The 14,070-nt window shown below is 48.2% G+C and overlaps 1 protein-coding gene across 1 annotated transcript; it reads left to right on the forward strand.

The window, feature by feature from the left end:
• The first annotated feature begins 1,042 nt into the window (after window positions 1-1,042).
• Window positions 1,043-7,068, forward strand: LOC100752953 (kallikrein-8). The gene is made up of 5 exons (XM_035446770.1): window positions 1,043-1,112; window positions 1,608-1,767; window positions 2,014-2,276; window positions 5,396-5,529; window positions 6,913-7,068. The coding sequence occupies exons 1-5, from the start codon at window positions 1,043-1,045 to the stop codon at window positions 7,066-7,068; spliced, it is 783 nt and encodes a 260-aa protein (XP_035302661.1).
• The last annotated feature ends 7,002 nt before the right edge of the window (window positions 7,069-14,070 follow it).

The following is a 14,070-nucleotide window of genomic DNA, read 5'->3' on the forward strand; positions in this document are numbered from 1 at the left end:
ACACGCCTTCCCCACCTTCCACAAAACTCAGTTCCGACAGAAATAGTGCCCTGCTCCCTCTAACCCTGGAGAACACCCCAGTCCTCCTCCTTCAGATTCAGCCTCCACCGTAAGATTCAGGGGTTCACATCGTAACCCTCCTTCCCCAGACCCAGAGGTTCGGACGAGCTATTCAAAGCCCAGCTCATTTCTCCCGGGCTCAGGGATTCAGGTTCCACCTTCCTCCCTCACACTCGAGTCTAGGCTCCGGTCCGCCTCTCTCAGACCCAGAAATCCAAATACCAGCCCTCTTCCCTTCGACCCAAGGGTGCAGACCCAGCCCTCCTCCCGCAGACCCAGGAGACAGATTCCTGCTGCCTCCCTCTCTCTGACCCAGCTCTTCCCGTTCTAGCCCGGGGGTCCGGTGCATAGCCCCTCCAGACCTCACCTCGGCTTCCGACACTCCGGCCCCTCTTCCTAAAGTCATTCCAGCCCCCGCCCCTCCTCTCGCGCTTGCGGGCTCAGCAGCACCGCCGCCAGGTGCCGGCGGGAGGCGGAGCCAGGGGCAGGGCTTCCTAGTTAAAAGGCTGCAAAATCCTGCACCCAACACACCGAAGGAAGTCCGGGGGCCTCTTCCACCGAGTCCGAGTGACCCCGCCCCCTGCATTCTGGAAGGTGAGGCGCAGAGGTCCCCAGTCATGGATCTCGGGCGCAGAGATCTCCCCCTCTCCTGAGCCCAGGACCCCCAAGCCTCACATCCTTTCGCTCAGGATCTTCAGGCGGGCCTCCTAGTTCCCTCCTCCCCAGGAGGTTGGAGTCACAGCCTCAGATCTTTCTCCGCCATCCCACGAGAGGGCCCGACCTCTTTCCTTCAGAATATCGGGAATCCTGCCAGCAAGCTGTCCCCCACAGAGAAATTCCGGGATCTAGAGCTCTGCCCCAGCTTCCTGAGACCCCCAACTCCATCCTCCGGAAACACCTCCTTCCCCTGGCTCCCCAAACTAGATCTCAGGCTCCTCCCTCGGACATCCTCTCAGCTCCACCCTCTTTCTCAGAGGCCACCATGGGACGCCCCCCACCCTGTGCAATCCAGAAGTGGATCTTTCTGTTTCTGCTGATGGGAACGTGGGCAGGTGAGGTGGATGGGCGCTACCACCCAGGGCCTTCAGTAGGATGGGGCTACTGGACTCTGAGTGAGCTCCTGCTGACATGAGTGCATGTGGTGGTCTTGGGGACTGAGGACCTTTCTTGGAAGTGGGTAGAGTTAACAACATAGCGGTGGGGGTGGTGGAGTTTGAGTTTTCCGTAGGTGCATGGCTGCGAAAGGGACTCTTGTTGGCTGCCAGACAAGGAACGGAATTTGAGTGTGGGGACATATAAAGACCCATCTAAATATATGTGGAAGCACTAGGAGCTGTGCCCAGTGTTGATGATTCTCAGGTATCAATGAGTTTACAGGTGTGGCCATGTGGCCGTGTTCCAATGGATGCCAGGACCTTATCTGTTGAATTCATAAGAGATGACATGCAGAGGAACTGGCCTGTGTGTCCATTTGAACCCACAGTGGCTTTCCTGGCCCTGGCTCTGCCCCAGAGGGTGGCGACCCACCCTTCTCCCTCCTGATGCAGGACTCACCAAAGCTCAGGGGTCCAAGGTCCTGGAGGGCCAGGAGTGCAAACCCCACTCCCAGCCTTGGCAGACAGCCTTGTTCCAGGGCCCGCGACTCGTCTGCGGGGGTGTCCTGGTAGGAGACAAGTGGATCCTCACTGCAGCCCACTGCAAAAAACAGTGAGTGCAGGGCTGGGCACAGATGGGTGGGGCTGGCGGGAAGGGGGCAGGGGCTCTGTCTGAGGAGGAGGATGTTAGAGTCCTGGGTCTGAGGAAGGAGGGTTAGGGAGCGCCCCTGGATCTGGCTCGGACAGGCTAGGACCTGGACTCCTGGGCTCAGTGGAAGAGGACTGAGTTCTGAAGAAGGGTAGGAGGGAATGCCTACATACCTCCAATCCTGCCTCCACCCCCAACCCCTCTATGAAGGAAGTACTCAGTGCGCCTGGGCGATCACAGCCTGCAGAGCAGAGATAAGCCGGAACAGGAGATCCAGGTGGCTCAGTCTATCCAGCACCCTTGTTACAACAGTAGCAACCCTGAGGATCACAGTCACGATGTCATGCTCATTCGAATGCGCCATTCAGCAAACATCGGGGACAAAGTGAAGTCCATCAAACTGGCTGAAGAGTGTCCCAAAGTTGGCCAGAAGTGCACCATATCCGGCTGGGGCACTGTCACCAGTCCTCGAGGTAATGAGATGGGCCCTGACTAAGAGCGTGACAAGAAGGCAGGCAGCCCAGTGGACCCCAAGCCATTGCAGACCTCATCTCCCAACATGCCCTGACCTACACACACACCCTAAGGGTGGTTAATGAAACAGGGGAGAGAATGTTGGGGCATCAGGCAGGACTGTAAGTAAATTGCTTGCTGAGCCAGAGTGAGGACCTGAGTTCAGATCCCCAGCACCCATGTAGCAGCGTGCACTGGTAACCCCAATACTAGGAGGTGGAGACAGGTGGGTTCCAGGGTTCGTTAGCCATGCAGCATAGCCTAAAGGGTGAGATCAGATTCAATGAGAGACCCTGTGTCAATACACATATGTGGTGAAGCATAGGCACTGCTTGGGTTTTAAAATTATATTTATTTTTGTGTATGTTTGCATGTGAGCATGTGCACACATGGAAAGGGCAAAGGGCAATCTGTAGGAATCAGTTATTTCCTTCCACCCTACTGGTCCTAGAGGTGGAACTCAGGTTGTGAGGCTTGACAGCAAGCACCTTCACCTGCTGAGCCACCTCACCAGCACTGGGAGCTAGATAGACAGGTGGATCCCTGGGACTCTCTGGCCAGACAGCCTAGCTGAACTGATGGCTCAAAGAACAAGGTGGAATCCATCTTGAGGATCAACACCAATGATTAACTGCTGACCACACACGCACACGAACACACTCATTCACCCGTAGCCCACATTAGAAACCTTGAATGCCAGATAATGAGAAAGAGATAAACAGTTTATTAACGTTAAATAGAATTCAAAGAAAGAAGAAAACTCCTTTCCTTCATGTTGTACACCCTTCCATTGTATATAACCTTTCTAGTAGACTCAGACAAAGCTCTAGCCTGACCCTGACCTTCTTTTCTGTTCCCCATGGTCCAGACCCTTCATTATCACCCAGCCTCCATGATCCAAGGGGGTCAAACTCCCTTCTTACTCATGAGCCAAACACCAGTCTCTTTGGGACTTTGGCGTATCTAGAATGTTCCTCAGCTCATAACTTCACAGTGGGAACAAGTGGGGCTCAGCTCAGGGAGACAATGGGCCCTCCAGGAATTGGCCATGCCAGCAGTCAGGTCCCTACATGTCTGACTTCTACCAAGACTGTGTGGCTTGGAAATGTATGCTGAGGAATTGGGTGGATCTTTCCATCAGCCCCGTGAGCCATTTTCCATCCCCTGCCTCATTTCCTCCAGTATGTTTAGGGAGTCAGCATCCAATTGGCATCACACTCCATGAGGGTTCTGTTTTCTTTAGTTTGATTTAGTGTGTGTATCTGTGGTAACAGTGAAATCAGGGGACAACCTGGGGGAGCCCTCTCCTTCTACCATGATGTCCCAAGGATCAAAGCCAGGCCATCCGGCTTGAGGCTTGACTCCCTGAGCTATCTTTCCCAGACTCATCTGTGTTCTTTTTTATATTTATTTTTTTTTATTTTATGTGTCTGAGTGTTAGCATTTATGTCTGTGTCCCCATGCATACTGTAGAGGTCAGGGAAGTCCTAGACTGGAGTTATAGATAGCTTAAAATCACCATGTGGGTGCTGGGAACAGAACCTGGATGCTCCTAACCTCTGAGCATCTCCCCAGCCCCAATCTGTTTTGTTTTGTTTTGTTTTGTTTTGTTTTGTTTTGAGATAGGCTCTCTATGTTATGCAGCTCTGGCTGTCCTGGAATTATGCAGACCAGGCTGGCCTCGAATTCCCAGAGAGTCACCTGTCTTAGCCTCCCAAGTTCAAGTATTAAAGGTGTAGGCCACTATTCCCGGCCCCATCCATTCTTGGTGCTTGGAAGTTCCCTGAGACCCTGGAAATGCTTGGTAAATGTCCCTGCATGGATGAATGAATGACAAAATGAATGAATGTATCCTGACCCCTTCAAAGTGCTTTTCTGAGGGTTACATGAGATTGTAAGCAGATGGATTCTGGATCTTTTCCCTGTCTTCTACTTAAAATGGATTAATAGCAAAGTTAATTGTAAATTTCAGTCATTAATTTTTTGTCAATTTTTTAGAAATTGACCTGAGGGCCTTGCACTTTGTTAGGCAGGAGCTCTACCACTGAATCACACCCCCTGCTCTACACATCCACAGTCAGTCATTAACATGTGGATGCCCAAGATACTGAGAACAACACGTACTGCACAACCATAAAGTCATGAGCAAACTAGAAGTCTCTTATAGAACTCATCCTAGTTGGGGAGTAGAGAAAAAACTCAAACTCATGTAACGAAGTATCAGAGGCAAGTGCTATGGAGCAAAGTAATGAAGGGTGAGCAGATACACACCCCGTGAGGGAACACACAGAGCTATCCTGCCAGGTGCTCAGGACTGAGGCTGAGCATCTCAAGGTCAATGTCAGTCTAAGCAATTTAATGAGGGTCATAAAATAAAAATAAAATAAAAAGTGTGATGTGACATGCACACTAGTCACCCCAATACTTGCTTGGATGGTGGAGGCCAGAGGATCAGGAGTTCAAGGTCACTCAGCTACACAGAGAGTTGGTAGCCAACCTTGGCTACATGAGACTGCCTTCAAAAGAAAGAAAATTAAGGAAAAGGGATTGGAAATGAAGCCCAGTGATACAGTGCCTGCCTTAGTGTACACGGAGCTTGAATTCAACTTGCACTCTCTCTCCTTCTCCCCCTCTCTCTTTCCTCTCTCATTCTCCCCCTCTCCTTTCTCTCTTGCTCCTCTTTCTCTCCCTCTCCCTGTCTCTGCCCCCTCCCCATACACACTCACAGGTGTGGACAGATAGGTGTACTTAATCAGAATGGTCAGGAAGGGCTTCTACGGGGAGATGATGTTCGGAAAAGCAGACTATAGATGAAATAAAGGACCTAGTGACCTAGTGACCTAGTGACAAGAAAGTTAGGGAGAGGTCACAGAGAGATATTCCAAAATTCCCTCCATCATCTGTCCCTAGATTTAAATATGACTAAAAGCAAGAAACTAAAGGTAAGACTCAAGGGCTGCTGTCTAGACAGACAAAGCACACTGGGCACTAGTGTGTGAAGTCATGGGCCCTGTGGGAGGTCAGTGCAGATGGAATGGAGGGAAAGGGTTCCTGTTTCTTCCCACCTCTTCCTCCTCAGAGAACTTTCCAGATACCCTCAACTGTGCAGAAGTGGAAATCTTTTCCCAGAGCAAGTGTGAGAAGGCCTACCCAGGGAAGGTCACGGAGGGCATGGTCTGTGCCGGCAGCAGCAATGGGGCTGACACTTGCCAGGTGAGTAACCTCTGAAATTGCCCCTCACAGTTTGGTGTGGATGGGAGTGAACCAAAAGAATTAGTACGTAGAGAAGCTGTGCCATGCTGGCAGAGTTCAGAGAAAGTTAGCTACTCCCAGAAGGTCACACAGTGGGGTTGGGGTTAGAGGGCTCAGGAGCCTTGCTGGTCATATCCTTTTCTTGTTAGTCATTGTCTACACAATAAACTGTGGAGATGTGACAGAGGGTATGGAGGACAATATGAAACTACGGACTAGGCAATGCTTTGCTCCCAGCGGTGGTTCTCTAAACTGCTGGGTTTCAGTCACTGGGTTCCCAAGGGAGGCTTCCTTCTGTCATTTTGTCCTTGGGGATCAATATTGCCTTCCTGGATGGCCAGGGAGTGGAATTAGAGACTTCCAACAGCCCCCCTCAGCCTGGTGACCTCCCATCCTGCCCTCATGGGATTTGTTTTCCACAGATGTCATAGTCTCTTTCCTGTCAACTGCACTGTGTCTGTGTCCTTATGACTTCCCTGGCTTTGACCCTTTCATGGAAGCTCCATCCCCTTCCCTAATAATTAGTATCAAAGGCATGCATTTCTTCTTCACTGGCCAACAATGATGTTGCTCCCATCTAAGACAGTCCAGCCTGCCTTAGAGACCATGCTCTGTCCACAAAGATCCCCCTCCCCTGCCACTGCCCTGTAGGGATTGGTTCTGTGCATGAGGTATCTTTCCCTCTGTCTCTATGAGGACTCTGCACTTTTTTTGTGCTCCCCAAATGGAGCTTTTATCTGAGTCCCCTTTTACAAAGCCTGGTGTCTCCTTGATAAATTAGACTTTGGACACTTGACTCTCTTCCCTCTTTGGTCAGGAATTTGACCATCAGCCTTAGAACTCTTCTCTGCATTGGAAACTTCACTTTCTCCCTCTGGACCACCACATCTCTACTATAAGGACCCAACCTTTCCTCCATGCTGAAGAGCTGGTTATAGGGCCAAGAGATGTGATTCTTGGGAAAGTGTTTGCCTACCACACACAAAACACTGGGTTCCACCCCCAGCACTGCAGAAACCAGGTGTGGTGGTTGCATGTCTGCCACCCCAGGAGAATCAGAAACTCAGGGTCAGTCTCAGCTACATAGGGGGTTTGGGGCACATGGGCTACAGGAGACTATATCTCAAAACTAAATGCTGAGGGATTCAGTGCAAGGAGGCTCAGCAGGTAAAGTCACCTGATACTCAAGCCCAACAACCTGCCTTTGACCCCCCAGAACCCGGCTGACCTCTCATCTCCATGTACCACATTATCTAATAAAATATAACGCAAAATTTTAAATGCTGGGTGCAGAAGGGGAAAATGTGGGCATTCTAAGGCAAATACAACTCTGCCCCTGTTCAGGGTGACTCAGGGGGTCCTCTGGTGTGCAATGGAGTGCTCCAAGGCATCACATCCTGGGGCTCAGACCCCTGTGGGAAACCTGAAAAACCCGGTGTCTACACAAACATCTGCTACTACAGTGACTGGATCCACAAGACCATGAACAACAGGGACTGATCCTGGTGATGGAGGTGTTAATAAACGTCACCTTTGGCTGACTCCTTGACTGTATTTTGGTCTGTGTTTGGGGAGGAGAGGTAGAAGAGAGAAGAGGGCTACACCTTGCTAACAGACTTGGTGGGGAGGGACTAGGTCCCTGTGGCTTCTGTACACATCACATTGCCTGAGTGACTATACAAAGACTTGGGGGACTTGGGCATGGTAGCACATGTCTGTCATCCAAGCACTCAGGAGGTTGAGGCTGGAGGATAGAGAGTTTAAGGCCAGCCTCAGCAACATAGTGACTTCAGGGCCAGCCTGGGCTATAATGAGACCTTGCCTTAAAAAGGAGGAGGAAAAGGAGGAAGAGGAGAAGACAACTTGGGTTAGCAGAAGAGTTGCTTCAAAGGATCAAAAATTTGTAAGAATTTTCAAATATCCAGGGATCTGGTTTTATGAAAAAAAAATGTGTTTTACTTTTTCCTTCCCCACTTCCTTATGAGACAGGGCTTCATTATACAGGACAGGCTGGCCTCAAAATCACGATGCCGATGCCGATGCCTCCTGAATGCTGAAATGATGGGAGAATACCATCACACTTAGATTCTCCATTATGTTTTTCATGCTTCAGAACTTGGTGCTAGGGAATGATCCCCAGGCTTTTCCCATGTCAGGCAAGTGCTTTACCCTGAATTATATCTCTAGCCCCTCACTGGGTGGGTCTAGGCAGAAGCACTGCCACGGAGTCATACCCCTAGCCCCTCACTGGGGGATTTTAGGGTAGCCCTACTGCTGAGATACATCCACAGCCCTTTTAATGTTTTTAAAAGGACATTATTGTTGTGTGCATGGTGTGTGTGTGTGTGTGTGTGTGTGTGTGTGTGTGTGTGTGTGTGTGTGTGTGTGTGTCATACATCATACATGTGGTCAGAGGACCACTCCATGAAGTCCCCCCCCCTTTACATGGGTTCTAGGATCACATTCAGATGATCAGGCTTGTATGACAATCACTTCTACTTGCTGAGTCATCTTGTCAACCCCACAGACCCTTTTTAATACTTTCTCCTTCTAGACAGTCCTCACTAGGTTATCCAGATTGACTGTAACCTCGTACACACTCTGGAACCACCACAGGCCTTGGACGTACAATCCTGCTGCGTCAGCCTCTCCACACCTGAAATTGTAGGCTTTCATCACCAGCACTGGCTGTGTTTTTTCATTCATGCATTTTTTTGTTGTTGTTGAGAGGGTCTCACAAAGCCCAGGTTGGTCTCAATTTTGAGCTTGATGCATAGCCAAGGATGGCCTTGAACTCCTGGTCTTTATGCTTCCATCTCCTAAGTGATGAGGTGCAACCATGCCTGGCTATAAATTTCAGGTTTAATACCACATTTTAACATAATTTTGAAATATTTTTATCTTATGTGTATGGGTGTTTTTGCCTGCCTGTGCATGTCGGACATGTATACAGTAGCCTTGGTGGCCTGAGGAGGGCGTTGGCTCCCTGGAACTGGAGTTTCCAATGTGGGTGCTGGGAGCCAGACTTGGATCCTCTGAGAGAGTAGTGCACTGCTCTTAACACCTGAGCTATCTCTCCAACCTCTCAATATCATATTTCTAACATGATACCTTGGGTTTATTCTTTGAGTGCTTATGGGTACAATAATAGTGGCATGGATGGTGTGGGGTAACTAATGGCTTGATGACTGAATTTAAGTCCTTCTCCAGGAGGAAGTATGTGATTTACAATGCCTAGAACTGTAAATCTTGCCAAGAACTCAGAAATTAAATATAAATAATATTCAGAGTTTTGAAACATTTATTTGTATTTATGCACATGTCTCTGTATGTATACGTGACACATGTATACAGCTGTCTGAGGAGGCTAGAATAGGACACCAGATTGCCTGGAGCTTAAGTTACACAGATGTTTGTGAGCCACCATGTAGTTTCTGAAAACAGAACCTGTGTCCTCTGCAAAAGCAGCAAATTCTGTCTGTCTCTCCTTCTCCCCTGCCCCGGGTGAGTGTGTTTCTCTCTGTGTCTCTATTTCTCTTTCTGTCTCTGAGTGTTTGCCTGAATATATATATATATATATATATATATATATATATATATATATATATCTGATGCCTAAAGATGCTGATGGTTCTGGTGAAGCTGCCATGGAGGTGAGGGGGGGTTGAACTCAGGTCCTCCTGAAGAGCATTAAGAAGCGTTTTTAATAGCTAAGCTATCTCTCCAGCCCCAAGAATTCATGAATTTGTGTGGAGGGTTGTTTGTTTTTTAAATAAAAGAGAACCATCGGTCCTTTTCATCTTTTTCTCCTTCAGCCAAATCATAGACTACTGCATGGCTAATAATTTCAATGCACTTTGTTCAAGAGACAAATCCTAACCAGACAGTGGCTATTTGGTGTCATGTCGTATGAAACATGGCTGGTTGGGTTGTTTGAGGACCATTCTCCTACACAGGGTGTGTGGGTGTGTCAAGAGCCTTGCACAATTAGATTCCAACTCTGGTCCAGCTTGAAGGAGACCCCCCTGGCCCAGGATCCATCTCTCCAGTTAGCTTGGCTTGAATCCTTACCCATGCCAGGATGAGGGTGGGATTGGAGGACTCCAATGAATGTTTTCACCACTTATAGGAGAGAAGGGAGCATCTCCCTCAAAGGAGTGGATGTTGTTCTAAAGTGAAAGAAAGCAAACAAGAATCAGGAGGTCAGGAGCAACAAGCCATCGGAACCCAGGGGTTGAGTCTGGAGTTGCTGGAGTCAGTGTGTGCAGGGTATGTTCAGGTGGTGCACAGGTGGAAGGGTGGCCTCCTCTCAGTTCTCAAATGTGATTGTGAGCTGCCAGAAGAGTCACCAACAAAGGTTCAGGGCAGAGATCTGAGGACAAGGAAGGACTCTGGGTGGGACTCACTGTCAAGTGCTGAGATTAACTGTAAAGGACATGTGATGCATATCTTTTTGTTTTGCTTTGTTTTTCCAGACAAGGTTTCTCTATGTAGCCCAGGCTGTCCTGCCTCTGCCTCTGCCTCCCAAGTACTGGGATCAAAGGTATGTGTGAGGATGAGTATCTTAATAAGACCAACAGCCTCTCTCTCTCTCTCTCTCTCTCTCTCTCTCTCTCTCTTCTCTCTCTCTCTCTCTCTCTCTCTCTTCTCTCTGTGTGTGTGTGTGTGTGTGTTGTGTGTGTGTGTGTGTGTGTGTGTGTGTCTGGGAGGGTCAGAGGTCAACATCAGGCACAGCCCACCTTCAGGATCTGTCTCCCTGACCTGGGGCTTGCTAAGTAGGTTAGACTGGCCATCAAGCAAAACCCAGGGATCCATCTGTCCCTACACCCTAGCACTGGGTTCTGGTCTTTTTGCTCCCAACTGAGCTATCTTCCCAGATCCCAGACTCTGACATTTGTATGTAGCTATTTATTTTCTTATCTGTGAAATGAGGGTGATAATCCTCCATCCACTCCTTATGAGAATAAACAAGTGGGGCTGGAGATACAACTCAGTGGCTAACAGCAATTGCTACTCTTCCAGGGGACCAGGGTTCAGTATCCAGCAACCAGGTCAAGTGTCTCACAACCACCTGTTGTGGTGATGTCTTGCTTGTACAAATAAAGCCTGTGTGAAGGTCAGAGAATAGAGCTTGCCACTAGCTAACCATAGAGGTGCACCTACCCACACATAGACATATACACACTACACATAAATAAAGTCTTGTAAAAAATCAGCTACAAGGTCTGAGAAGCATCTGACACATATTCTGTAGGTCACCAAGAAATGGAACCCTCTTCCTCCACTGCACTGGACTCAGTATCCTCTCTGTGCCCGTGTTTCTCATGCATACCTTTAGGTAATCCTTCCAGTATGCTTCGTTCTCTCTCACTTTAGAGGAGAAGGGCACTGTGAGACTGGACAGAAGGAAGTCCCTCACCTGAAGTCACAGGGTGAACAACTCTGCATTTGATTGACCTGTGAGGCCACGTTCTTTTCTGTCACACCCCGAGGCAGAATGGCTCAGCAGGACTGAGTGTGAAGGAGGTGGCTCTGTGGGTGCCAGATGTTTTGCAAAAATATTATTTATTTAAGTACCTCCAGCTAATGTGGGCTGGTAGTTAAAGAAAACAGTGAACACCACACACACACACACACACACACACACACACACACACGTGTTTCACCTGCTCCTGGGGACCAGTGTTTAGTCATAAAACCAGCTTTACTAGTGAAGACGGTAACAGAGTGACAGACATGCACAGTGACATCTAGGGATTTCAAAATAAAACAACAAATCTTTCAAAAACCAGGTCTTTTCCCTCACTCCGCTGACCCCTTTGGAACAGGGTCTCATGGAGCCCAGCTAGACTCGAACTGCTCAAGTAGCCATTGTTGACCTGAACTCTTGATCCTCCCACTTCCAACCTCCCGAGTTGCTGGGATCACAGTCATGAACCACCACACCTGGTTTAGGCAGGGTTTCCAGGGCTCTCCTGATGCTTGATTTGGGAGTCCAAGTTGGGAAGGTTAACATGGCCCAAGGCCAAAGTCTCATGATGGGGACTGCATTCTGTGGTCTGACTTGGGACTGGATGGGAGTGTCTTGAGCCTTAGTAACTTACTGTGAATATAGTTATCATGGTGTTTGTATCAGGACAACATGACAAATTAGTTTACAATTAGTTTGAAAGGAAGGGGAACAGATGGTCATTCCAACCACCAGGGAAACAGGTTGTGGCAGGAGGATCAGACATTCAGCTACAGAGTAAGTTAAAGTTTGTACTGGAGGAACAGAGTAAGAGGTAGTCTCAAAATGTAGTTCAACAGTAGAGCTCCTGGCTAGAATTCTCCAGTAAGGGTCTGGGTGTGGCTCAGTGGTAGTGTTTCTGCCTAAATTCCCTCAGTGAGTGGCTAGGGGCACAGCTCTTAGCTTCTTGCTCCAGTTGTCATGGCTGCTACCAATAATTATAAATGCCAACTCTCTGGAACCATAAGCCAAAATAAACTCTTCTATAAGTCACCTTGGTTGTGGTGTTTTGCCACAAAAATACAAAAGTAAGCAATACAACCGTCTATATTTTGCTGCTTCGCATCTGTCTATCTGTACGCATGTGGGTATGTAGGTGTGTGTACCCATGTACATGCTGAAGAGCCTAGAGTAGGATGTTAGGTGCCTTCTTCAATCACTTTCCACTTCAGCGCCTTGAGACTGGGTCTCTCGATGAACCAGAAGTTCGCCATTCACCTAGGCTCTAGGCTGGCTAACCAGCAATCTCTTGTGATCTGCCTATCTCCACCTACCTCCAATATCAATAATGGGTTTGTAGGCATGTACAACATGTTTGGCTTTTTATGTGGGTGCTGGGGATTTGAACCCAGGTCCTCAAGCTTGCAGAGCAAGTACCCTATCCCACTGAGTCATCTCCCCCATCTTATCGCAGGTTATTTGATTATTGTTTTTACACAAGTCAGTCTACACCTTGAAATTAAAAGGGACTCTATCCAAGTGTGTGCACCTCTGTATTCTTGACATGCTGGTATACGGTTGATGCTCACTCAATACAGATCTTTCAAATGCTTGAGGGATTGGGTTGGAAACAGAATGTGGCATGAGGACTGTGAAGAAAGCAAGAACCAAAGAAAGACTTGTTTTTATTGACTCCTGTGGTTTGATGTAGGGCTCCACTGAGGCATTCCAACATAGACCTGACATCTCAAACTTGGAAGACAGACGAGAAGAATACAAGGGGGCCGGGCGTTGGTGGCGCACGCCTTTAATCCCAGCACTCGGGAGGCAGAGGCAGGCAGATCTCTGTAAGTTCGAGGCCAGCCTGGTCTCCAGAGTGAGTGCCAGGATAGGCTCCAAAGCTACACAGAGAAACCCTGTCTCGGAAAAAAAAAAAAAAAAAGAATACAAGTGCAAGGCAAGTATGGGCTGTGGAATGACATGTAGAAAGGACGGAAAAAGGGGAGGAGGAGGGGAAGAGTCTAGAATTGGATTTGGCTTCATGCTGAGGGTCATATTTGAATTGGCCTTATAATCAACATCAAGGTATTAGGAAGGATGAATGTGGCTGTCAGGATTGAATAGTTATAGCCCAGAAGGATGCTTGGAAGAGTCAGAAGAGGAAGACACACCACTGCTGATGTGTTCACCAACTCAGAAATTATATTGGAAACCCAGAAGATCACCTCAGGTCATCCATAGTATGGTGGCCTGACCCATTGCCACTTCTCTTCATGGTCCTAATAAGGTCACTACAGTCTCAGAATTTGCACCCAGAAGAGGAACACCACCAGGCAGGATGAAAGCTGAGCCACCCTTTTTATTTTTGTGAGACAGTATCTGGTATGGTCCTTTGAGCCCACTTGTATAACCAAAGACAACCTTGAACTCCCAATGCTCTTGCTGCCACCTTGTGAGTGCTGAAATGACAGCCACGTGGCACCACATATGCCTTCCGGTGTCTCTTTTTCAACATAAGAATCCACCAATGAGGCACTGGGGTGTGTGGTTCAGTGGGAGAGGCCCTGCCTAGAATCCCCTAGTGAGGGGTTGGGGTGTGGCTCAGTGGTAGAGACCCTGCCTACTATGTTCAAGGTTCTGGGTTTAATTCCCAATACTCTTCCCCCACCAAAGGAAGGAAGAGTGGAATCTTATGGAAAAAAAGAATCGAGATAAGGAAAACTGTTGGGGTGGGGATGTGGGGGTGGGTGCAGATTCTATTAAAAAGCGTTAGATATTTACATTTTTGTTATAAAACATAATATGATTAAAGGTCAATATGACCACTGGCACGATGGTTCAGTGAGTACAGGTGTTGCCACCAGATCCCACATGGAAGAAGACAAGTCCCTAAAGTTGTCCTCTGATCTCCACATGCAAATCATGGCATGCATGCACACAGACAATAAATAATGTAATTCATTTTTTTTAAATGAACACGAAGACAGAGACTGAACAGACATTCATAAGCTCCCTGTTGGTGTTGGGTGTGAAATCGTCTTTTAAATTTTATG

Source organism: Cricetulus griseus, chromosome 6, assembly GCF_003668045.3.
Source record: "Cricetulus griseus strain 17A/GY chromosome 6, alternate assembly CriGri-PICRH-1.0, whole genome shotgun sequence".
Taxonomy (NCBI): domain Eukaryota; kingdom Metazoa; phylum Chordata; class Mammalia; order Rodentia; family Cricetidae; genus Cricetulus; species Cricetulus griseus.